The 27,775-nt window shown below is 32.6% G+C and overlaps 1 protein-coding gene across 1 annotated transcript in view; it reads left to right on the forward strand.

Annotated features, from left to right (window-relative positions):
* Nucleotides 1–4,505: 4,505 nt before the first annotated feature.
* The window catches only part of LOC139519196 (protein unc-13 homolog B-like), a gene marked incomplete in the record, with an annotated part of 129,819 nt that continues 106,549 nt past the window's right edge, over nt 4,506–27,775 (forward strand). Inside the window, 3 exon segments of the mRNA XM_071311085.1 lie at nt 4,506–4,679; nt 12,855–12,884; nt 26,481–26,580. Coding sequence (XP_071167186.1) covers nt 4,640–4,679; nt 12,855–12,884; nt 26,481–26,580 — 170 coding nt within the window.

Consider the following 27,775-nt stretch of genomic DNA (forward strand, 5'->3'; position numbering starts at 1 on the left):
ATGACATTGTTTTGGTACAAGGAGTTGAATTCAATTTCGACTTTATTGGTTATAAAAGGTTAAGAGATAAAATCGTGCAATTTTTATATCACAAGGGGGGGGGGGGGGGATCTACGTCATCACGCAGGGTGTCGGCGATTGAAATTGGACCACCATCTTGTCGCTTCAAGGTAAGAATTTTATTTATTATGCCAGTTATATGAGGGTTATGATTATACAAAATAGTCCACCAAAGACTATATAAAGTAGGAAAATAAATGAGCCATCGCTCAATATTATTGGTTATCTCAATTTTGCAAACACTTCGATACCAGTTTTAGGAATTAGGTCAAACATGCAGGATATCGGCAAAATTTTTCATAACAACATCTTGATTATCAAGAACCGCCTACTTTACCAACAAATGAACACGTCCGAATTCTTTATTGTACTCGGGAAAATACTTGTTACTCACAAATATCCGTCATTATGGCCGAAAAACGTCTTATTTTTAAAAAATGGAAAAAGGATGTCGGCAACACATCGAATATCGAAGGATGTCGGGGACACATCATATACCATTTTTAACACATATGTTATTCAACAAGTGACTAGATCTAAATTCTTAATTTTTAATTTATCCTGCGTGATGACGTAGATTCCCCCCTTGTATCAATACATCGAATTTTCATTGTTGACAAATCCTGATAATCCGTCAATGTACTATGTTTTAAGCAGGAACAGGAGAATAGATAAATAGATAATAATAAGATATTTTTTTTCAAAATTAATATAAAAAATGAGTGTAATTTATATAAATAAACGTATAACTATCCTAAGACCATCATAAGACACCTCTCGCGTTGTCCTAACTTTATGAACAACTTTAAGAGATGTCCTAATTTAGGACCGCTTTGTGAAACCCACTTAGGACTAAGATGTGTCCTAAGACCATCCTAAGACATGTCTTAGTCCTAAGACAGCTTCGTGAAACTGGGCCCTGGTACCTTTGATAACTATTTACAGCACTGGGTCGATGCCACTGCTGGTAGATGTTTCGTCCCGAGGGTATCACCAGCCCAGAAGTCAGCACTTCGGTGTTGACATGAATATCAATTATATGGTCATTTTTTTTTAATTTCCTGTTTACAAAACTTTGAATTTTTGGAAAAACTAAGGATTTTCTTATCCCAGGAGTGGATTACCTTAGCCGTATTTGGCACATCTTTTTGGAATTTTCGGTTCTCAATGCTCTTTTACTTCGTACTTGTTTGGCATTTTAACGGTGTTCTGATCTGAGCGTCCAGATGAGTCTTATGTAGACGAAACGCGCGTCTGGCGTATTAAATTATAATCCTGGTGCCTTTGATAACGGGTCGATGCCACTGCTGGTAGACGTTTCGTCCCCGAGGGTATCACCAGCCCAGTAGTCAGCACTTCGGTGTTGACATGAATATCAATTATATGGTCATTTTTATTAATTTCTTGTTTACAAACTTTGAATTTTTGGAAAAACTAAGGATTTTCTTATCCCAGGAGTGGATTACCTTAGCCCTATTTGACACAACTTTTGAGAATTTTCGGTTCTCAGTGCTCTCCAACTTTGTATTTGTTTGGCTTTTTAAGTGTTTTGATCTGAGCGTCACTGATGAGTCTTATGTAGACGAAACGCGCGTCTGGTGTATTAAATTATAATCCTGGTACCTTTGATGACTATTATTAATCATTAATCACCTAAAACATCTATCAAAAGTTTGGATGTACCTGTAGACTGAAACTTATAAATAACAGGATATAACGTCCTTAGTGTTTTGGTGATGGGTTTGTATTTTGGGCCGTAAATTAATACATGTAATCATTTTGATAATATTCTTTTCGGAGGTTATCAATTAATTAAACATTGTAATTAAATATTTGGATATTTTTTTCAGCAGTACTATTAGTGATTTTCTTATCAATCAATTAAAATACAGCTAACTATGTATTGCTATACAATTATAAACGCTTACGGTTCTACAAACTTATAATTTTTTTTTTACATTGGTCGTGTTCTCCAGGACTGTTTCAAACGTCTGTACACTAAATCCCTTGGATGTTTACTGATTGTTATTTTGTCTCTGATACATAAGTTTCTATTGGTTGTTTGTGGCATTGAACACGTTTTCAGAAACTGCAAGTACTCTCAGTATAGGAGTGTATAGGTTTAGGCTTGGCTAGACGAAATATCATATATATATATATATATAAACATTTCTTACCTGAATTATCTTTCTTGGCTTCTTAAATAAATCGCTGAGGTCCTTGCGAAACTATAATTATTCAATACATTTATACACTAGACTTATTAACTTCTTATTACGTACTATAAACATCCTCTTAACTAATTACAAATCCACACATACTGAATAGTCAGACCGTTTAACCTCTCCAAGTTCTTCAAGTTATGTGCCTGTTTTCATTAAAGTATTGAGCCTGTAATTCAGTGGTTTTTCTGTGTGTCTGTCTGTTATGTTTTTGTTTTGTTTATTTTATTATCTAAAGTCTATAGTCGTTGTTTTTTGAATGAGCACTATCCAATCCGAGAAATAAATTAATCATTGCAATGCAATTTAAATTTATGTTTTTATTTTTTATTTAGATTATAAGCATTAAGATTAGCATGTTCACTTTCACTGCATGTGTAGTATAATACCCATGTAATCCGGTTTAGTTTTTTTTTCAGTCACATGCAATGCACATTGCTAGCATCATGGTAAACTGACTATAGCAATGTACGTGTGCTGTTTAGTATACATGCAGATTTTTTAGTTTCAAATACAAAGATCAGAAACAAATAAAAAATCACAATGATGCAAATTTGAAAAAGTAATCCGCTAAGCAAGCGATTCCTTTGGATAATGCCAAGGGTACTGATCATTTGTAACCTCAAGGGGTGGATTGGATCATGGCCTTCAGTAAAAAAAGTTGTTATTTTTAAAAACTTTAATCAGATGGGACAACGAAAAATGTTCAGCAACCCCAGCTCACCTCTTCCACATGCGACCGGAATTTAATAATCCCAACCCATATACATTCCGCTAGCGGCAAAATTGTTAAGTTTCTTCATTTTCTTCAAGAATGTTTTTTTTTTTTTTTTTCTATCTTAACCATATTTACCATGCAACGTCTTTATTACAGGGTTCATATGAACAACGTGTTTATTACGGCTTTATACTTAATCTGTTGGATGTATTACTAGTTGATTCTTTAGTCTGGTGATATGATTTCTTTATTACTGGTAGTTGCAATTGGCATTTAACTAGCTTTCAGTAAGAATAAGTACTATTTTTGGAGGCTTTGAGCACAGTCTTCTGTTTTAAAAGTGACCCTTATCGATTTTTTTTAATAATTTCATAATATTCTATATAACACCGCTGTGTCCGGTTAAGGGAGGGTTGCGTGCTAACAAACTTAGGCTTGTTTAATTCGGCCACATTTTTTCAATGTGCCTATCTCTGACAAGCCCTCTAAACCCAGGCTGAAACGCCGTGTACACTGATGTCAGTACAGGCTTTTTTTATATGAATTAGGCCGATAGTTTCTCGTTTGGATAGTTCAACACTTAATAGTATATATATATCCTGTGGACCCTTTTATTGCTGACGGTAACTGTCGTATGAGTTTTTCTCATTGCTGAAGGCTGCCGTGGTGGTTTATAGAAACTACCACTCATTTGTAACAATACTGACATCTCCTCACTTACATCATATCATGATCACGGTATACAACGGCCTTATAAGTTCCCGAAGTCACAATTAACCCCTTCTCAAATGAGTCTAGCGGACCTTTTTCAACTGATTGCAATATCTTTTAGAACTAAAATAATGTAAATAGAAATTATATGAATTAATTTTTTTTGTAAAGAATTAACTAGGCTATATTAAAAGTATTGAAAATGGGTGATGTTGGACTTAAAATTTTAAATTGATTTACGTACTACTGGACAGGCACTTGTCTCAGAAAACAATTCCTATAATATACCATAAATTGTTCTTCTAGTACAATTAAGGCAGTGGCTATTCGTCCGGCTAGTTAAGCTGTATTTTTCATCCCATCCGGCTCCATGAAAGAACACGCCAGTCTTTTTCTGTCAAACAAGTCAGTGAGAGGTTTAGCTAGCTATAAAACCAGGTCACAGTTCAACTCCACGTGATTTTCTACATAAGAAAATGCCTGTGCCAAGTCAGGAATATGACAGTTGTTTATATCCATGTTTGATGTGTTTGAACTTTTGATTTTGCCATTTGATTGGCCCTGGACTTTCCTTTTAGAATTTTCCTTGGAGTTCAGTAGTTTTGTGATTTTACCTTTTTATAGCTCTTCGCGTTTTCGCCTTGAAATATTGAAATGAAGATTATAAATTTATCAAAATGCATACTCGATTGTATTATTTTCTTTGTAAAAAGATTACTAAAATGATAATCTGGGATATGTTTATATTGCCGTTCCCGCCAAAAATCAATAAATAATGAATATTTATGATTGATATGTGACGTCACGTAAACAAGATGGCGGATACTGTCACTGTTGATGACAGATGCGAGTATGGATAATCACAAATTAACGTTTTTTGTCAAATTTAAATGGATTTAAGAGTTTATCAGGACAAAACTTTATTAATATGGAGGTAGAAGACATAATGTCTTTATTCTGTGTGTGTGGTAAGTCAAAATGAACGCTAAAACAGGTTGCCGAGATTCACAAAATATATATAATTTTCATTCATTTCATAAATAATATATAAAACTGCAATATTCGATTTCACATTTACGTGACTCTTTGTAAGTGTCAACACATGTTGTAATTTATTATTAGAGAGATTTTCTTTTTTTTTAAATGTAGAAAGCCATTTGAAAAAGAAAAATCAATGTAAATTAAAAAATTATGGTCCTATTAAATTACTAAATTAGTAATTTTAATCAAAATCATAATATCATTATGATACATGTAGGTGAATGATTATTTAAAAAAGATAAATCTAAACTTTGGGTTTTAGTGCATAAATCGTAAAGAAAATGTCTTCAAATAACACTAACAGCAGTGACCTTTGACAGCTTTGATTAACAATGACTTGATGTTGATCATGATAATTGATATTTCAAATACAAAATGTATATACATGACAATGCAAGATTAAAACCCTCAAAAAAAATGTAGCTGCAGAATCAAAGCGGTCAGTATGTCTATTTTTTGACAATTGTTGGTCATTTACATTTACTTTAGCTGCATATTTCTGAGTACTACTAAGTGTACATGTACATATAATGTAATTACTTAAATTTTTAATATGGCTAAACCTAAAATAGGTCAACAGGAGTAAACAGATATTCATTTTTGATATACATAGTTATAACAATGTACATATAGTTAGTTGTCTGTAATTGTCTCAACTTATGATATGAAATTAAAGTTAACATGTAACCTGCAATAATTCAATAATATTGAAATAAGAAAATGTGGTATAATTGACAATGGTAAGGAGACAACTTTCTACCAGCTGCTGAGACCAAATAGTATGGATGAATATAAAAAAGAAGATGTGGTTTGATTGACAAAGAGGCAAGGGACCAAATGATATAGAAATTAACAGCTTTTAAGTCACAATACAGTGTTCAACAATGAGCAAAACCCATAACATACATGTACAGTAAACTAAAAAAGGCCTTTAAAACATTACAAAATGTAAAACAGTTTGAATAAAAAAACTGAAGGCCAGGTGATAATAATGTAGAAAACAACATCATATGAACATGATGAATGAGTCCGAGTATGAACCAATTCAATTACAGGCTCTTGTCTTTTGAGTTTCACATTCATTATATAAAAAGGTCATTGTCTAAATGAGACAACTATCCACCAAAGTTCAATCAAGTAGATGTACAATGTAAGCTATTATAAGCAACAATTAGAAAGAAAAAAAAACTTATGTTCTTACAGAACTCTACCTGGCTTTGCTCATGTGAACACAAGTTATTTCTGAATAAATGAAGAAACAATAAAGACTAATTTGGCAAGAAATACACACCTAACAGTTTTAATCTGAGCAACTAAACAATGACAATGTTATCAAAATGAATGAATCGAATAAGTCCATACATCATATACATGTACATCATATGGTACAGCTCACTGTTAATATCTCCAAAAGGAAATACAAAGAATTAAAAATTATACAATGCATAATATTATGATCTAAATGTAATAAAATTGTCAAACAAGTTTGGTGTGTGAAATCGCGATATAATGAAATTGGAGCGTAAAATAGGTTTTAAAGCCTGAACACTAAATTGTGCAGTACTGTACATTTTACATGTACAACAGAAAAAGTAAGAAATGTAAAAAGAAAAAGAAATACAAATATTGTATAGTCAGCTTAAGAATGCCATGACATCAAAAATATGAACAATTCTTTTAAGAAAAAAAACCCATGTTATGTAAAGTAAAAATGTACATAGTTTAATTTCTTTAATGAAATCACACTAAAAAATATCATTAAACATCAATTCTAAACATTGCTTCGTTGTTTTCCAAAAGATGGCATGTTCACAAAAATATGATATATACAAATATACATTTCCATGTACATTTAAATAAGGGGTTACTGGTTAAATAAGAAACCTACTTTTATTTTATACATTTACCAGTCAATTACATCACAGAAGTCTGGCTTGTCATGCTTTGATAGTCTTTGGTTAATATTTAACATACATGTACTTATAATATTATATTTTCTGTAATAAGCGAATAGTAGTTACACATTTTTTTGTTCATAACACATATATGCATCTCCACTGGGTTGCTCTTACACCATCAGATGTATTTTATGAGAGTGGCAAGTGGAAAAGTCTTGGGTTTTCAATATTTTATATATGTGTGTATCAAAAACATCAATTATAACTTAAACGGAACTACAAACAAATGCTCAATGTAGAAGATGTACAGTGAACAACTCAAAATACTATTTATCATTCATTTATATTTTAGAACATTAATGATTTGAGATAACAATTTTTTATGCTGTATTTTAACTTTTATTGTTTTATGTTTTTGTACATGTATACGCAAAAAGTAACTTGAACATTTTATATACATTTTGTACCATGAACAATTTCTTTATTTTTTTAAACTTAGAAACAAAATAATTTTTCAGAGTTCTCGAAAAGTGATGGTCCTCAGGATTTTACCACTAAAATTTTGCAGAGGGCTGACACAATTTTAGTATTTTTCAATAGAGTTAATAGTGAGGACCACCAGATTTTCTTCAAGGACCACCTGGGAATAAAAGATTTCGCGAAATCTGATTTTTCACTTGTTAAACAGTAAATACAAATGTACATACATGTATGCATAAACATGTAATAAATAGTAGTAAGTGTGTATGATTCTAGACCCAGATTCATAATGTATTTACATAAACTAGAAAAAGTACCCTGGTATTTAATAATATTGTTAGGTATTGTCACGATTGTCTACATGAGTTAATAGAACTTTGTTTTCAAGGACAATCAATAACAGTTCTATGTCCCCAACAGCTGACCATTACAGTATTTCATAAAATGATCAATTATTTATGTTCCCAAAGGCTTTGTTTTCTTGTCACAAACTACTAATTTCTATATGACAATGTTTATCATTGAGAGACTAGCAGCTAGTGTTTGTGACATCCTACATGTATGTCTAATTAGTATTAGATTCGAAATTTTGTGAAGTTTTATCCATTTCTACAAACATAGGCCTACATTTGAGTTGCAATAAGAGGACCATCATTGTTATTAAAACTTTCTGTCGTTTTAACTATTAATTATAAACTTGCATGCAGCTATCTATTTTTTTGAACAAACAAATTGTTCTATAAATACGTCAGATCCATTGATGATTGCAATTGAATTTTGCAATTGCAAAAATAATGTACTATTAGTCAGTAAGGTAAATTCTTTGAAGTCAGACACTTTGAAATGCAGTCACACCTGTGACAACAGTTTTTTCTATAGTACAGAATAGCTACAAATATAAATGTAGCCTACATGTAGTAAATGTTTACATGTTTAGATTTTATCTATAGCGGTCACACCTGTGGCAAAAGTTCTTTCTAAGTACTGAATAGCTTCAAATGTAAATGTAGCCTACAGTACATGTACATTTTAGTAAATGATTACACATAATGTACAAATGTTTCTATGCATGTATACTATGTACATTTATATATTTAGAACATCTACAATTTCTGCATACATGTACATGTACTGTACATATACTGGTGCTACCAAGAAAATCATACATCCCTACATGCTAAAGGACCTAAATATCGTCCCCCGTCAATTATTAATTGGAATGAGTGTCGTAATATCATCCATGACTCACTCCATACTTACTGTATGAAATGGATAAAACGGGAAAAAGCTGACAAAAAATCTTTGGACTCTTTTTTTAATTCAGTAATGAAGATAGTTGATATACGTATTCAACATTTTAAAGAACACTTTACTATAAACAATAACAACAATAAACCTATTTCTCGTATCAAACATAAACTAAAAGAACTAGCCAAGGAATTTGTTTTTGTCCCGGCAGATAAAGCTGCTAATAATATTATTATTGTTTGACGTAAATTTTACATTGAGGTTCTGAAAAAGGAAATCACCAATTCACCAACATTCCAACTTACTCCATTTTCAGAAAACGAAATCTGTAACAAACATAAACTTTTAGGCACCGCTTTACAAGCAGAGCCAAATACAATGAAAGTCCCAACTATGTATTGGCTTCCGAAGCTACACAAAACCCCTTACAAATATAGATTTATTTCGTCTTCAAGCCATTGTTCAACTACTAAATTGTCTATTCTTCTTACCAGCACACTTGGTACAATTAAAAACCTGATAATAAATTGTTCAAATAAGGCCTTCGAAAATAGTGGAATAAATTACTTTTGGAGTGTCAAGAACTCGTTGGAAGTACTTGATAAATTGCATGCTTATATTGGTGATTTTGAATCTGTTCAGAGTTTTGATTTTTCTACCCTGTATACCACATTGCCTCACATTCTCATTAAGAAAAAATTCACACACCTAATTAAATGGGCATTCAAAAAATCAGAATGTGAATATATATGTTCAAACTCTTTTAGGTCATTTTTTAGTAGCAATAAACAAAAAAACTATGTTAATTGGACATGCTTTGATACTATATATGCCCTTGAATTTTTACTAGATAACATTTTTGTTCGCTTTGGGGATTCCGTATATCGTCAGATTATCGGAATTTCAATGGGGACTAACTGTGCACCACTTATTGCGGACCTGTTTTTGTATTGTTATGAGTTACAATTTATGACAAAAATAAGCAAAGACCCATCGAAACAACATCTGATAAACAAATTTAATAATACTTTTAGATATTTGGATGATATTTTGGCTCTCAATAATGACGACTTCAGTATGTATATTAATGAAATTTATCCTGTTGAACTTACTTTAAATAAAGCTAATACTAACAATGACCACTGCCCTTTTCTCGATCTTAATATCTATATCACTAATGGAAAGCTGAATACTAAAATTTATGATAAAAGGGATGATTTTTCATTTCCTATCGTTAATTATCCGTTTTTAGATGGTGACGTTCCCTTGTCACCATCTTACGGTGTTTATATATCTCAACTTGTACGATTCGCTCGTGTTTGTAACAATGTTTTAGATTTTAACGAGAGAAATTTATGTATTACTGAAAAATTATTACACCAGGGTTTTTGATATCACAAACTAGTCAAAACATTTACTAAATTTTATCATCGGTATAAAGACATCATTCGTAAATATAGCTCAACATGCAGACTTCTAATACGTTCAGGTATTTCACATCCAATTTTTAGCTCACCTGGCCCGAAGGTCCAAGTGAGCTTTTCTCATCACTTGGCGTCCGGCGTCCGTCGTCGTCCGTCGTCGTCGTCCGTCGTCGTTAACTTTTACAAAAATCTTCTCCTCTGAAACTGCTGGGCTAAATTTAACCAAACATGGCCAAAATCATTTTAGGGTATCTAGTTTAAAAATTGTGTCCGGTGACCCGCCCAACCAACCAAGATGGCTGCCATGGCTAAAAATAGAACATAGGGTTAAAATGCAGTTTTTGGCTTATAACTCAAAAACCAAAGCATTTAGAGCAAATCTGACATGGGGTAAAATTGTTTATCAGGTCAAGATCTATCTGCCCTGAAATTGTCAGATGAATCGGACAACCCGTTGTTGGGTTGCTGCCCCTGAATTGGTAATTTTGAGAAAATTTTGATGTTTTTGGTTATTATCTTGAATATTATTATAGATAGAGATAAACTGTAAACAGCAAAAATGTTCAGCAAAGTAAGATCTACAAATAAGTCAACATCACCAAAATGGTCTGTTGACCCCTTTAGAAGTTATTGCCCTTTATAGTCAATTTTTAACCATTTTTCGTAAATCTTAGTTATCTTTTACAAAAATCTTCTCCTCTGAAACTACTGGACCAAATTAAACCAAACTTGGCCACAATCATCATTCGGGTATCTAGTTTAAAAATTGTGTCCGGTGATCCGGCCAACCAACCAAGATGGCCGCCATGGCTAAAAATAGAACATAGGGGTAAAATGCAGTTTTTGGCTTATCACTCAAAAACCGAAGCATTTAGAGCAAATCTGACTGTAGTAAAATTGTTTATCAGGTCAAGATCTATCTGCCCTGAAATTTTGAGATGAATGGGACAACTCTTTGATAGGTTGCTGCCCCTGAATTGGTAATTTTAAGGAAATTTTGCTGTTTTTGGTTATTATCTTGAATATTATTATAGATAGAGATAAACTGTAAACAGCAAAAATGTTCAGCTAAGTAAGATCTACAAATAAGTCAACATGACCAAAATGGTCTGTTGACCCCTTTAGGAGTTATTGCCCTTTAAAGTCAATTTTTAACCGTTTTTCGTAAATCTTAGTTATCTTTTACAAAAATCTTCTCCTCTGAAACTACTGGATTAAATTAAACCAAACTTGGCCACAATCATCATTGGGGTATCTAGTTTAAAAATTGTGTCCGGTGATCCAGCCAACCAACCAAGATGCCCGCCATGGCTAAAAATAGAAGATAGGGGTAAAATGCAGTTTTTGGCTTATCACTCAAAAACCAAAGCATTTAGAGCAAATCTGACATGTGGTAAAATTGTTTATCAGGTCAAGATCTATCTGCAACAACAAAAGAAAGAGAGTTTTTCACGACCTCAGCTGGCTATACAACCCTTGCACTGGTGGCAAAGTGGGGGGGGGGGGGGGGGGGGGGGAGTTACGCAAATACAAAACTACTTCACAACTTTCTCATTACTTTGCATTTCTTGTTAGATAAATTTTACAAAAATTCTCCCCTGAAACAACTGTCGAATTTAAACAAACTTTGTTTAAATCACCACTAGGATATCCAGGGACCACTGTGTATGATGACCCTGCCTGCCCACATGGCTGAAATAAAACATAGGTTTCAAATGCACTTTTTAGTATTATATCTCTGAAACTAAACGACAGTACAACAGTTGCATTTATCATGCAACAATTGTAAATAAAAATATCAGGTGAGCGACACAGGGTCCTTGGACCCTCTAGTTTATGGTAATATTCTTTATAAAGCACAAAGGTGTCAGTATTCACCTCAGAAACTTACAAAACCTTTGAATAGACTTATTAAGAAGGGATATAATTACGATACTGTTGTCAAGTCATTAAAGATTGCATATTTTGGCGTTAATATTGAGTCACTGATAAGGTCTTTGCATCGGAACTAAACACATTTATTCTAAAAACAGTTGTTGGCATGACACGGGTTATGTTCTTCTCATATATGTTATGATGGTATTATACTAAACCCCTAACGGGAAGGATTGTGCCTGATGTTCATATGATGAAATCATAATCTTTCAGTCAGTTTAGTTGAAGTCTGGAGCTGGCATGTCAGTTAACTGCTAGTAGTCTGTTGTTATTTATGTATTATTGTCATTTTGTTTATTTTCTTTGGTTACATCTTCTGACATCAGACTCGGATTTCTCTTGAACTGAATTTTAATGTGCGTATTGTTATGCGTTTACTTTACTACATTGGTTAGAGGTATAGGGGGAGGGTTGAGATCTCACAAACATGTTTAACCCCGCCGCATTTTTGCGCCTGTCCCAAGTCAGGAGCCTCTGGCCTTTGTTAGTCTTGTATTTTTTGAATTTTAGTTTCTTGTGTACAATTTAGAAATTAGTATGGCGTTCATTATCACTGGACTAGTATATATTTGTTTAGGGGCCAGCTGAAGGACGCCTCTGGGTGCGGGAATTTCTTGCTACATTGAAGACCTGTTGGTGACCCTCTGCTGTTGTTTTTTATTTGGGCGGGTTGTTGTCTCTTTGACACATTCCCCATTTCCATTCTCAATTTTATAAAATAACAGGTTAATGTGTATCAACATCTAGTGCAATCTGGAAAATGTGTCTAGAATACACATGTATATAAACATGAGAACATAACAGAAAATGTGCCAATTAGAACATCAAAAATTGCTATATTGTAACAACTGACTAACTAATTGTTTTTAGAATTAATAGATTATTGAAATGGGTAAGGTGTCAAAGAGACAACAAGTCACCATCTTATAACATGCTTAAATAACTGGAAAATATGTTAAGAAAATCTCAAAATGCTAAAATAATTTTCAGAAAAATGCTAAGAGCATCTAAACTTGCTAAAATAACTGGGAATTGTATTCAAACATCAATTTGGCTAATATGAATGAAAATTATGAAATACAGAAAAATGCTTTACCTTTTTTTTTGTGTTTTTCAGTGAAAAAGGCCAGACTGATAGGACCATCAGGTAAGACACATAGATTGTAGTCATTCATTTGTAAAATCATTGGAATTAAGATAAATCACTGAAGTGTAAGCTACGTTGAGGTGAAGTTGATCTTGGCTAATAATGCATAAATGTAAGCCGTTGAGTTGATTATGGCTTATAAAAAATACATGGAAATGTACATTGTACATGTATTCCATCTTACTGTCTGGGAGTAAGGATGTGGCAAAATGTTTGAATTGATTTTTTATACGACCGCAAAATTTGAAAAAATTTTCGTCGTATATTGCTATCACGTCGTCTGCGTCGTCGTCGTCGTCGTCGTCGTCATCCGAATACTTTTAGTTTTCGCACTCTAACTTTAGTAAAAGTGAATGGAAATCTATGAAATTTTAACACAAGGTTTATGACCACAAAAGGAAGGTTGGTATTGATTTTGGGAGTTTTGGTCCCAACATTTTAGGAATTAGGGGCCAAAAAGGGCCCAAATAAGCATTTTCTTGGTTTTCGCACTATAACTTTAGTTTAAGTTAATAGAAATCTATGAAATTTTGACACAAGGTTTATGACCACAAAAGAACGGTTGGGATTGATTTTGGGAGTTTTGGTTTCAACAGTTTAGGAATTAGGGGCCAAAAAAGGGCCCAAATAAGCATTATTCTTGGTTTTCGCACAATAACTTTAGTTTAAGTAAATAGAAATCAATGAAATTTAAACACAATGTTAATGACTACAAAAGGAAGGTTGGTATTGATTTTGGGAGTTTAGGTCCCAACAGTTTAGGAATTAGGGGCCAAAAAGGGACCCAAATAAGCATTTTTCTTGGTTTTCGCACCATAACGTTAGTATAAGTAAATAGAAATCTATGAAATTTAAACACAAGGTTTATGACCATAAAAGGAAGGTTGGTATTGATTTTGGGAGATTTGGTCCCAACAGAATAAGGGGCCCAAAGGGTCCAAAATTAAACTTTGTTTGATTTCATCCAAATTGAATAATTGGGGTTCTTTGATATGCCGAATCTAACTGTCATGACTGTGTATGTAGATTCTTAACTTTTGGTCCCGTTTTCAAATTGGTCTACATTAAGGTCCAAAGGGTCCAAAATTAAACTTAGTTTGATTTTGACAAAAAATGAATCAGTTAGGTTCTTTGATATGCTGAATCTAAAAATGTACTTAGATTCTTGATTATTGGCCCAGTTTTCAAGTTGGTCCAAATCGGGGTCCAAAATTAAACTTTGTTTGATTTCATCAAAAATTGAATAAATGGGGGTTCTTTGATATACCAAATCTAACTGTGTATGTAGATTCTTCATTTTTGGTCCTGTTTTCAAATTGGTCTACACTAAAGTCCAAAGGGTCCAAAATTAAACTTAGTCTGATTTTAACAAAAATTGAAATCTTGGGGTTCTTTGATATGCTGAATCCAAAAATGTACTTAGATTTTTTATTATGGGCCCAGTTTTCAAGTTGGTCCAAATCTGGATCTAAAATTATTATATTAAGTATTGTGCAATAGCAAGTCTTTTCAATTGCACAGTATTGGGCAATGGCAAGAAATATCTAATTGCACAATATTGTGAAATAGCAAATTTTTTTTTAATTAGAGTTATCTTTCTTTGTCCAGAATAGTAAACAAGAAATATCTAATTGCAAAATATTGTGCAATAGCAAGATTTTTTTTTAATTGGAGTTATCTTTCTTTGTCCAGAATCAACTTAAATCTTTGTTATATACAATATACAATGTATATTCACTTTTTACTACCAACTGATAAATTAAAATAATCTTTACCATTCAGTGATAACAAGCAGTTTTTTTTACATCTTAATATTTTATGATGTATTTAAATGAGTAGTTATTGTTGCAAACTCCATTAGAAATTTTAATTGAGATTAGTTTTGGAATAAGGGAAAGGGGGATGTGATTAAAAAAATTGGGTTCAATTTTTCTCTGACATTTGAAATTTCATAAATAAAAAAGAAAATTTCTTCAAACATTTTTTTGAGAGGATTAATATTCAACAGCATAGTGAATTGCTCTAAGAGAAAACAAAAATTTTAAGTTCATTAGAACACATTCATTCTGTGTCAGAAACCTATGCTGTGTCAACTATTTAATCACAATCCAAATTTAGAGCTGAATCCAGCTTGAATGTTGTGTCCATACTTGCCCCAACCGTTCAGGGTTCAACCTCTGCGGTCGTATAAAGCTACGCCCTGCGGAGCATCTGGTTTCATTTGAACCAAATGTACAACTTTTACCAACCTTTGTTAATCATAATGGTCCATGATATTGATAGACACAAGCCTGATAAAAAATTTCAGGTCAATTGGACAAAGGTCAAGGTCATTCAATTTTGACTGAAACTTTCTCCAACTTATACCAAACTTTACATGATAATATTGAAGTCACTATGAAAGGCATGTAAGGTCAAAGGCCAAGTACAGCAGCAATTAAAAGATTGAAATGCAATGTACATGAAGGGAATTGGATAAACATAGCCTTTATAGCAGGACTCGACAGGACAACTTTGTATTATATCTACATGTATGTATCTATGTATGTGTTTGGATATATACCCTTCATAGCGACAATAATACATTCAGCCTACATCACTGCTCTTCCTTGTACATATTTATACTTTTAAGATTTTATACCCTTAAGTAGTTGTGTGAGAAGATCATCCCTTTTGTCATGTTATAATGATTATATTTAATGTCCTACAGACTTTTGTGCACTAAAGTAGCTTAACATTTTATGATTTATGAAATCAGTGATAGTATTTATAGAGTAGATTTGAGTTATGGTTTCATCTATTTCTTAAATATCAAAACATATTTGTTGATGACAAAAGAAACTTATTCATCAGGTGCAATTTACAACTTTAAATGTAGAATAGTGATCATTTAACATTGACTACTTTAAATGAAATTGACTAGTTTTATAAAAATTAGGAGATGAGGTATGATTCAGGGGCAGATCAAGCCATTTTAAAGTGAAAGGGGGGGGGGGGGGGGGTCCCAACTCAGGATAAAGGGGGAGGAGGCATCCACTGGCTTATGTTACCATTCAAATGCATTGATCCTTAAAAAAAGGGGGGGGGTCCAACCCCTTAATAATAAATCATAATTTCATTCCATGCAATTGCAAGAAAATTAAATCCATTGGGTTGTAGAGAACATACCTTTGATAACTATTGTAAGTACATATGCATGTGGATTGTTATTTCTGAATGCATGAACCATTAACATAAAATAATTTTGAAAATTTCCTCTGCAAATCATTAAACCAGCTGTATTCATGGATTGACAATCATAGATTTAGGTATGTACAGTCCTGGTTCATCATCCATTCATGTAGTTACAACATCAAGGGGTCAGTTTGTAAATATAGTCAGAAAAAGGTCAACAGAAAAATGTTTGCTCTCTTTTGATCTTGCATTGTCATATGCATAAGAACATGTTATGCCCTAGACCCATGTGCAGTCTGACATTATCTGAAGAAGAACATGTTATGCCCTAGACCCATGTGCAGTCTGACATTATCTGAAGAATAACATGTTATGCCCTAGACCCATGTGCAGTCTGACATTATCTGAAAAATAACATGTTATGCCCTAGACCCATGTGCAGTCTGACATTATCTGAAGAAGAACATGTTATGCCCTAGACCCATGTGCAGTCTGACATTATCTGAAGAATAACATGTTATGCCCTAGACCCATGTGCAGTCTGACATTATCTGAAGAATAACATGTTATGCCCTAGACCCATGTGCAGTCTGACATTATCTGAAGAAGAACATGTTATGCCCTAGACCCATGTGCAGTCTGACATTATCTGAAGAAGAACATGTTATGCCCTAGACCCATGTGCAGTCTGACATTATCTGAAGAAGAACATGTTATGCCCTAGACCCATGTGCAGTCTGACGTTATCTGAAGAAGAACATGTTATGCCCTAGACCCATGTGCAGTCTGACGTTACCTGAAGAATAACATGTTATGCCCTAGACCCATGTGCAGTCTGACGTTACCTGAAGAATAACATGTTATGCCCTAGACCCATGTGCAGTCTGACATTATCTGAAGAATAACATGTTATGCCCTAGACCCATGTGCAGTCTGACATTATCTGAAGAAGAACATGTTATGCCCTAGACCCATGTGCAGTCTGACATTATCTGAAGAATAACATGTTATTCCCTAGACCCATGTGCAGTCTGACATTATCTGAAGAATAACATGTTATGCCCTAGACCCATGTGCAGTCTGACATTATCTGAAGAATAACATGTTATGCCCTAGACCCATGTGCAGTCTGACATTATCTGAAGAATAACATGTTATGCCCTAGACCCATGTGCAGTCTGACATTACCTGAAGAATAACATGTTATGCCCTAGACCCATGTGCAGTCTGACATTACCTGAAGAAGAACATGTTATGCCCTAGACCCATGTGCAGTCTGACATTATCTGAAGAATAACATGTTATGCCCTAGACCCATGTGCAGTCTGACATTATCTGAAGAATAACATGTTATGCCCTAGACCCATGTGCAGTCTGACATTATCTGAAGAATAACATGTTATGCCCTAGACCCATGTGCAGTCTGACATTATCTGAAGAATAACATGTTATGCCCTAGACCCATGTGCAGTCTGACATTATCTGAAGAATAACATGTTATGCCCTAGACCCATGTGCAGTCTGACGTTATCTGAAGAATAACATGTTATGCCCTAGACCCATGTGCAGTCTGACATTATCTGAAGAAGAACATGTTATGCCCTAGACCCATATGTGCAGTCTGACATTATCTGAAGAAGAACATGTTATGCCCTAGACCCATGTGCAGTCTGACATTATCTGAAGAAGAACATGTTATGCCCTAGACCCATGTGCAGTCTGACGTTACCTGAAGAATAACATGTTATGCCCTAGACCCATGTGCATTCTGACGTTATCTGAAGAATAACATGTTATGCCCTAGACCCATGTGCAGTCTGACATTATCTGAAGAATAACATGTTATGCCCTAGACCCATGTGCAGTCTGACGTTATCTGAAGAATAACATGTTATGCCCTAGACCCATGTGCAGTCTGACATTATCTGAAGAATAACATGTTATGCCCTAGACCCATGTGCAGTCTGACATTATCTGAAGAAGAACATGTTATGCCCTAGACCCATGTGCAGTCTGACATTATCTGAAGAAGAACATGTTATGCCCTAGACCCATGTGCAGTCTGACATTATCTGAAGAATAACATGTTTTCCCTAGACCCATGTGCAGTCTGACATTATCTGAAGAATAACATGTTATGCCCTAGACCCATGTGCAGTCTGACATTACCTGAAGAAGAACATGTTATGCCCTAGACCCATGTGCAGTCTGACATTATCTGAAGATGAAAGTAAAAGATTAATTTAATAACTCAGCATACAACATTGATTTTTGACAGATCAGAAGAATAAACAAAAATCAATTTTATACTCAGAAAATAATTTCTGCATAATCAATACCAAGCAGTAAATAGACTTGTATCAAATATTTAATTGGTTTTAGCAGAGAGATAATACTATCAGGATTATACACAGTCTGTATGTTTGAATTCCATGGAGTGGACCAGTGTCCGGTCTGCTGTTTACTTATAATGCAAGGGAGTGAAAGTCTTTAACCTCATGATGCATGTTTATCTGCCTGTCATAAACTTCCTGTTACATGACGTGAATGCAATTAAGATTTATTAAAGGGTGATGTAGATCCAGGATTTTGAAAGGGGACAGGGCCCCTAAATTAGGCAATGTAAAAAGTCTATGCATTAACCATATTTGTAACTCCATAAGGGGTACCTTCATCACAATTCCACTAGAATTTAGCTGTATAACAACCTTTGATACTCTTGATTATTTAGTTGTCACATGTGTTTTGTTGTTTTGGGGAGTCAAGAGCTGCATCTATCTACATGTAGCTATGGTTCAATATTATAGAGATATTTGTAAATATATTAAGCTTGTTTGACATCATAATCTGTATGTACTTCATTTATGACACCAAAAAGTAGCCATTGGCCATGGCATAAGCCATAAATTTAAAATCAAAATACTTTTATTGAATTTATTTTGTAAGATTTAAAAATAAACATTTATAAGCATTAATCTGTATAAAAATGTTTTAAATTTTAAGCAAACATTGGAATTTTTCAGTCATAGTGTCAGTACTTAAAGGTCCTTCACCAAGCAAGTGTTCACTTTATATGTATATGGAATTTAAACACTGTTCTATTTAGATATAACCTTTGAGACTTGTTATGTCATTTCAAAACATAAGCAGTGTTATCTTATATTTGTTAGCAGTCTAAATCACTGAAGGAGAAAAAGGCTTATATTAACACCAATAAAATCAAAAAGGAAATACTGGGAAACCACTTATTCTCATCACTGTTTAGCCTTTCCCCAATCCATATGAATTCACTTCTTTTTATTTTTGTGGTATTGTATACATACACTGTACATGAATGTTTAACACCAATATATCATTATATAATTATCATAGGTTATGATCAAATTAATTTACTTTCTTTATCCGGACCTTCCCTGCCATGCATGTACATTGTAAAAGAATAATTTGTCTCATTGATTCATGTAGAAAAATATGAAGAAAAAGAAAAATAGTTTAAAGATTCATGCATTTCTTATAAATTGAATGAGGAAAACAGAAGTGATTTTTAACACAGTAAAAAGTTGTTTCAATTTTGTAAAGACAGCGGATGAAATAGAATTTGTTAATCTGATTCAATACTTTCAGAGCTCTTAAGTGATTTCCTTTAGTGTCTTTTCATATAAAATCATTGTGGCATATTTTGAACTAACATTTTAGTTGAACATCATTTGACAAGTCAAGAGAATTTGTTTTCCCAAAGCAGCATTCTGGTGATTAGGTTTTCAACGACATCCTTTTGTGTAAAGGTTTCATTTTAAGATTCAATTTATTAAGCAAAATCTCCTAGTATAAAATGTCACTAAAATTTAAAGATAATTTATAATGATTCAGGATATGCAATAACTCTGTAATTTAAGATAAGGATATGAGGTATGATAACCAAAGAGGCAACTATCCACCAGAGATAAACGATGAGAATATAGGTCACTGAATTATAGCCCTTACCATATACATGTAGTAAGATATAAAAGGCCCTGCATGACAAAATTTGAGTTGAATCAAATAAGAAAACCAATTGTATAAAATCTTTATATATACTTCTTTGAGTTGCTCTCAGTTAACTGAGTACCTGGATGTCCTACCACAGATACATTTGTAAGGAAACCAAGTTTGAAAAAATATAAATTCAGAGTCAAAAGTCAGTAATTAATATGAAAATAGTCTATTCAATCACTCAGTGACAACAATAGAAAAAAAAGTTTTGAGTCAGTGTGTTAAGAAACACTAAGCAACAAAAAATATGTAGCTTTCCTCAAAGGTATTAAATGTTGACTAAGACCAAAATATGAACATTCATTGAATGAGTGTGAGTTATACATTTAAAGATATATAGAAGAAGTGTGATTCCTGTGTCATAAATGTTGTGTGACTATCAATCCAAAAAATGACTTTATTGCAGTAATGTTTTCCTTCCTTTACAATCCATCCATTTCTTTAATTGATCAATGATCCCTTAACCTACATGACCTAAATTTCTTGACTGACCTACATTTGGAATCTTCTTTAACCCATGTATCTTATAAGGGATTTGACATAGGAAAAGTAATCACGAAAGAGAAGATAAAAGATTATTAGATTTGATGTCAGTGACACTGCAGTAATTCTTGTAATCAAAGTAAAAAGACTTCAGTCTTATTTGTGATTCAATTAGTCATTTGCAGTATTATTATAAATCAAACATTCTTAAAGCAGTTATGATTATTTTGATTTAAGAAGTTTCTGCTAAATGGATTTTTTTTTAGAAACTGTCTTCCTCAACTAAATGACAGATTTTTAGTCACAAAATGGAAGGACATTTTTAAAAGATAATGTGATAGGTTTAAAAGTAAAACATGTAGAAGAGTCACAAAATGTCATTTTGGGGCCTTTATAGCTGACTATGTTGTATGGGCTTTGCTCATCGTTATTTAGGTTGTATAGCTCTTAATTTCTGTGTCATTTGGCATGGGGTCTCATGTAGAGTTGTCTCAAAATGTAACCCTTATGGAGTCCGTTTCACAAAAAAAACTTACGACTAAGATTGACAGTAAGTAATGAACAATTCAGTATACTTAAGATCAATCTAAGTCGGAAGTTTTTTGTGAAACCCACTCCTCAGCTTCAGATAAAAGATAAATTAAACTTTGAAATATGTCCAGTAAGAAGTTAGATAAAACATCAAGAATTTAAAAGTAATTAGTAATTTAATCAAAATTGAAGGATAAAAATTGCCATTACCAAGAAAAGTTTTTTTGACAATTGTGTATTCTCATACATGGCATAGATATAAACCATATTTCCATCAATACGATCAGCAATAGTTTATTCTACATAGCTATTCTATTTAATGAATAAAAAGCCTTGTGATAATCAATAATGCACAATGCAAAGACTTCTTCTGATGTACACATACTACTTGTTATTTACAGTTAGAAAAAATATTCCCAGTTACATGAGTTACCTTAATAAAGTATTTTTTATGCCCCACCTACGATAGTAGAGGGGCATTATGTTTTCTGGTCTGTGCCTCCGTTCGTTCGTTCGTTAGTTCGTTCGTTCGTCCGTCTGTGCGTCCGTTCGCTTCAGGTTAAAGTTTTTGGTCGAGGTAGTTTTTGATGAAGCTGAAGTCCAATCAACTTGAAACTTGATACACATGTTCCCCATGATATGATCTTTCTAATTTTAATGCCAAATTATAGTTTTGACCCCAATTTCATGGTTCACTGAACATAGAAAATGATAGTGCAAAGTTCAGGTTAAAGTTTTTGGTCAAGGTAGTTTTTGATGAAGTTAAAGTTACATCAACTTGAAACTTAGTACACATGTTCCCTATGATATGATCTTTCTAATTTTAATTCCAAATTAAAGTTTTGACCCCAATTTCATGGTCCACTGAACATAGAAAATTATAGTGCGAGTGGGGCATCCGTGTACTATGGACACATTCTTGTTTGTACTTGTATTTATCAATGTTTGACTCATCACTGTTTAATTTGGATGCAAATGTATATATAAAAGAAGATGTGATATGATTGCTCATGAGACAACTCTTTCCAAAACCCAATTGGCACTGAAATTAGCAACTATAGTACCATATACATGACCTTCAATGATGCATTTACGCCCAAGTATATCATCTATAAAATGACCTGAAATGACAAATGTAAAACAATTCAAATGAGAAACCTAAATGAATGTATATATCGACTGATGCCAGCTAAAAACTCATGAAATATAGTCCCTATGTCGTATGACCCACTTTAAGTACTGGTTGAATTTTACTTCAATATCAGTTGTTAATAATTTAACTAAGCTAAAAATTGAGATTTGGGAAAAGACCATTTAACCCTTAAGTAATTACATATTATTACATATATATATAAGAAAAAATCAGATCCGATATAAGACATAATAACTTTAATTAACCTTAAGGATCAAATAAGATCTCATTTCAAGATGAAAATGCCCTGCAAAATGTATTTGATATCAGAGATTTGAAATGACCTTTTCTCACTGTTGAGAGACAAACATAATACCTGTAGTAATATTCCAGACTGATTGCTTCTTATTGAGCACCTTATTTTATTAGTCTAAAAGCTAATTATATAGTGTGTTGCATAACATCAATTAGGATTGTATTACATGTATTATATTGCCAGACTTTGTCAGAGGATAGTTATGACATTTCAGATACATACAATTTTGTCAACAATTTGAAACGTTTTATCTTCATGTCCTGAGTGAATAAGGTCATTACCATGAAATTAAAAAGTATTATATGAACAAAACAGCATTAATAGATCATGAATTTTCATGATATCAAATTCCTGCAGTTTAGTCTGAAACAACTACTTCTTTTTCAAATAAATTATTCATTTACTTTGATGGTATATAGTGATATTGAATGAGGCTAATTGTCCCACCAGTTCTCTTTTGGTATAAGTCTGATTATTGGAGGACATTGAAATGTCATTGGTATTGATGAAATAGTGGGGGACAATACAATACATCTAAAGTATTAATGAAAAGTAAACAAGAAAAATCATCAAGAACTCACTGGATATTTTTTATCTGTTATTGAATTACGCTGTTGAGTAAACGATTGCATTGTCATCTATCACTAATCCAGACAATTGATATCATTTCGTATTTTAATAGAAAAAAGTTTCTGTGAGGTTTAGGGTCTTTAAGTTGTAATGACTGGTTCCTGAATATATCAGTAGAAAAAAATGTGTGAGTTTCTTCAACTGGAATTGCTTAAAGTTTATTGAACTTTTGTAAACATGAACCAATCCTTCTAAAGCTAATTAGTTTTTGATTATCAATGTATTATTTTGTATTTGAAAGTTCAGTTCTGATTACCATATTTTGCTCTTTTTTTTTATATATTCTTTAATTTCAAACATTCAATCAATACATTTATTGTAATGAAGACCATTGGATTCTTTCATTGTACATATAGTGTATTTTTATTTCGATGATAATTTAAAAATAAATGTTTTACTCGTAACATACTAATAATAGCTTGGGCTCAAAATCAAATTAACAAGGCCTCATTGATCTTCAAAATGTACTCCTTTCAGCAATATTAAGGCCTCATAGATCTTCAAAATGTACTCCTTTTGGCAATATCAGAGGAATAGAAAACTTGATTTATACAGTCGAAGGTTTTATCGGCAAAATAGGACTGAGTTTGTAAATCAGTTGATTCTGTATCATGTATGGATATTGAAATGATCGTGAATCATTAGACCAATGTTATTCAGATTTTAATTTGTCGTTATTGATGATAAGAAAAATGGAATTCAAGTTTGGAAAAATGATTTTCACTTTTGACATTTTTATCAATAAGAAGATATGGTATGATCGTAAATGAACCAACTCTCCCCAGAAACTAAATAAAATGACACAGAAGTTTTCAACTATAGATCAATGCACAGCCTCCATCAATAAGCAAAACAAATACCTCATAGTTCGCTATAAAAGGTCCAAAAATGACAACTGTAATACAAAAAAAAAAAAAAAACTGACAGCCTTATTTCTTTACTAACTAATGAACAAAAATCAAATATGATATACTGCATCAAATGAAAACCACTGAAGTACAGGTTCCTCACTTGGGACAGGATCATACAGATTGTGGTGGGGTTAAACAAGTTTGCAGGTGCCCCACTCTCCTCTTACCTCTGACAGTGGTGTAACAGCACAGCATATATGAATAAATTATAAAAATCCGTTGGAACACATCAGAGCAATGCATAGAAGAAAAACAAGTAACCAAAACAAGGACCAGACATTGCAGGGTATTTATACATCCCAACAACAACAAAATGATGGTCAAGTTTAATATTGGCAATTTAATTTTTGGTTCTCTGGAGTAAAGCTCTTTGATAGACTGAAAAAGACCATTAAAAGTTGTTTCTGTGCAATAAGTTGAAAACTATTCTAACAATGCTGTTCAATCTTTAAAAAATTGTTACTTAGGTGGCCAAATGGAGGTCTATTTTGATTTCTTATGATGATTTTCACTTTGGCCAGTGATGAGTTACAATGTATGCATATGGTCTTTTATTGTTGGATGTGATGCGAATAGATAAATATTTATACCTGAGAGTTGCAGTCATATTAAAAAGCCACTTGTTTTTAATTAGTACAAGTTAACCTTTTTTAGCATAGCACCCTTGGAATGTGAGACCAATTTATATTCACTGACATTTAGGTGACATTAAAGACTAAATTTGATTTTTGGTCCGTGTGTAAAATCAAAATATAATACATGCACCTTATTTCCACTAATTTCAGCTTGCAAAATCTTTTTGATATAAATTTGAGTTTAAACGATATGATTATACAATACCTATAAATACCTGAAGGAATGTAGGTTTTATATTCATAGTTAATCATTAGATGTCATAGACATCTGTTCCAGTAAAACTCTCTGATCATCTAGCTCCTGGTAAAGTTTCTGTAACTGCCATATATACAGAGAAAAATTTAATTTCTCTATCTAGAACAGCTAGGCAATCTAGATGAACAAAAATTGATTGCATTAAATGGAATCTTGGTTGATGAATAGTTTTGCTATATTTCATTAGGAGTTTATGTCGCACAGCAGGGACAACCATTTTTCTAATTTTCCAATTTTGGTCAAATTATCCCCTATTGTGTAAATATCGGCTTGGAGATAATAGATAAAAATGGATAAAAGATTCACGTTTTTTTACTTAATTTGTGAGTTCTTGATGTGTTCAAATGTGTGACAAATTGTATAGAACAAAATCTTGAAATACAATGAGATCAAATTTAATCTTTTCTCCTTTTGTCTGCTTTTAAATTGCAGGAAATGTAAATAATTTGATAGTGAAAATTCAAGATAGGTTGCTTTGAGGACAACTTCATTTAAGAAATGATTAATGATTATGTAGAAGCCCTATAAGAAAACCTTGTACATAAATGGATCAAGGCATGTTTGAACTCTATATGTAAAGCTTAGCACAAATTGTAAAAAAAGGGCACAGCTGAGAGCATGAAGGACGCAACACCCTTCTATTTTGGGCTAAAGAGATTATTGACAATAAGTGCAATTAGACATGTAGGAAGGTTTACAACCTTAGTGTATTTAGATATATATATGTATAGTTGTAACCGGGAGATTCTTATAGAAAAAGATCATTACTGTAATACATGTTTTCTAATTTTTGTGCTATTTTCACATTTCCTGACCAGTGTGAGAAAAATATTTCTCCTCACTAGTGAAAAATCTGTTCTCGGCAAATGATTTGTTGAAATTTAATTGTGACGTTAAATTTTCTTGTTTTCTTTTGAATTTTCTTATTGTGACGTCATGAAAACGGTGACCATGCCTGATGACGTCACATCAAAAATACACAACTTTCCTCAAATCTTTGAAAAGGAAGGATAAAAATCATTAGAGAAACAGATTCCTCCACTGTAACTCATGTATTAGTTTAACAATATTTCTCCACTCTCAACAGTTAAATTTTAATTATTTAAAAAGCTCAGCAAACCTCGCGCTTTAAATATTAAAATTTAACTGTCTCGAGTGGAGAAATATTGTAATACACTTGTAGCAGTTGTGAAATATATATTTCTTATCCCTAGCATTATACATGTAGTTTAATATCACTTTGAACCCTCATTTGTCGGTTTGTCCAAAACATTCCGATGATAATTTGAGTATTCCTTCCTTGTAAGGATTGAAACTGATGTAGACAAAAAATAAAGCTTATTTTGGTGTCAAAAGTGTCAGAGGTCAACTTGTAATGATGACATTTAACTCCTAAACATCTAAAGGACAAGTTCTGCATTATGTTCATTAAAAAAATGTATTTAATGTCAAGGCTGAAAAAGGATGTTAATATGTTATTTTTTATTATTTTTCAGAGCGTTTCAACACATATGTAACCTTAAAATTACAAAATGTCAAGTCAACCACAATTCAAGTAAAGGGCAATAACCCATGCTGGGAGCAGGATTTCATGTTGTAAGTAACTTAATATAATGAAAAAAGAAGATGTGGTATGAGTGCCAATGAGACAACACTCCATTCAAGTCACAATGTATAGTTAACAATTATAGGTCAAACTCAAAGTGCTGCCTTCAACACAGAGCCTCTACAAGGCCCATATTTTTTTACTGTACTTTTATATTATTGATCTTTTTTATAGTGATTGCAGGTGAAAGTCTTTGCAGTGCATTCTATTGAAATATATATATAAGACAATATAAATTTGTGGAGTTGTCTTATGAATCACCAGTACTGGGACTGTTCTATTGTGACTTTGACATTAAGCACTAGTATCACTGGGGACTGGTACATGTACATCCACCAATTTTTCTACCTTTTTAGAACCAGTTTTAGTCTGTAATAAATCAAACTTAACAAATGTCATCTAAAGCAGATGTTTTTCTTTCTTGAATCCATTAAAACTTAATAGTAGTTTGTTCCAAGAAAGAATTATTGATTTATCAGTTATATTTCTGTATTCAGTAAATAAGAGGATATTTGCTGAAAGTACTTTGTTCTTATCACTATATTAAGAAAGCACCTGCTTACTATCAATTTAAATTCTATAATCGCAATGTCTATATATATATATAATTCATGGTTTTAGGTAGTGTTTCATAATTCAGTTACTTTGGTAACATTTGCACTCAGTCACATTGCTTTTAAATTCAAATTGTTTGAACTGATTTAAGATGTTCTGTTATATAAATTTAATCTCATACAAATATTGTAATAAAACTTTGATTTAAATTTAGGCTTTTCTGGAATTTACCTCCATCCAGCCTTAGTTTAATAAAAATTAGTACACCGAATAAATCCTGATTCTAAATAATCCTTGCTTTTGAGGGCTGCAACAAGCACTTTGAATTGCAGAACTAACCCTCCTCTGCCTTCACACAAATACTCCTAATTGTTGAAGCCCTGCATTCAGAGCAGAATTAAACATATTTCCTGTTGACCTACTTGTTTTTATGTCAAAAGTAGGTTAACCAAGCAGAAATGTTCCATTATGATTTTTGTTTTACTTTTCATTGCATGCATACTTGCATATATATATATGAAAAAAAAACAATATAAGAAAAAATAAATATAAGGCAATTTTCCTTTCAGAGGTTCATGATCAAACAAGTAGATCACATAAATATGATAAAATCTTCTATTTGTTCATTTA

The sequence above is a fragment of the Mytilus edulis genome, chromosome 4, assembly GCF_963676685.1.
Source record: "Mytilus edulis chromosome 4, xbMytEdul2.2, whole genome shotgun sequence".
Lineage (NCBI taxonomy): Eukaryota > Metazoa > Mollusca > Bivalvia > Mytilida > Mytilidae > Mytilus > Mytilus edulis.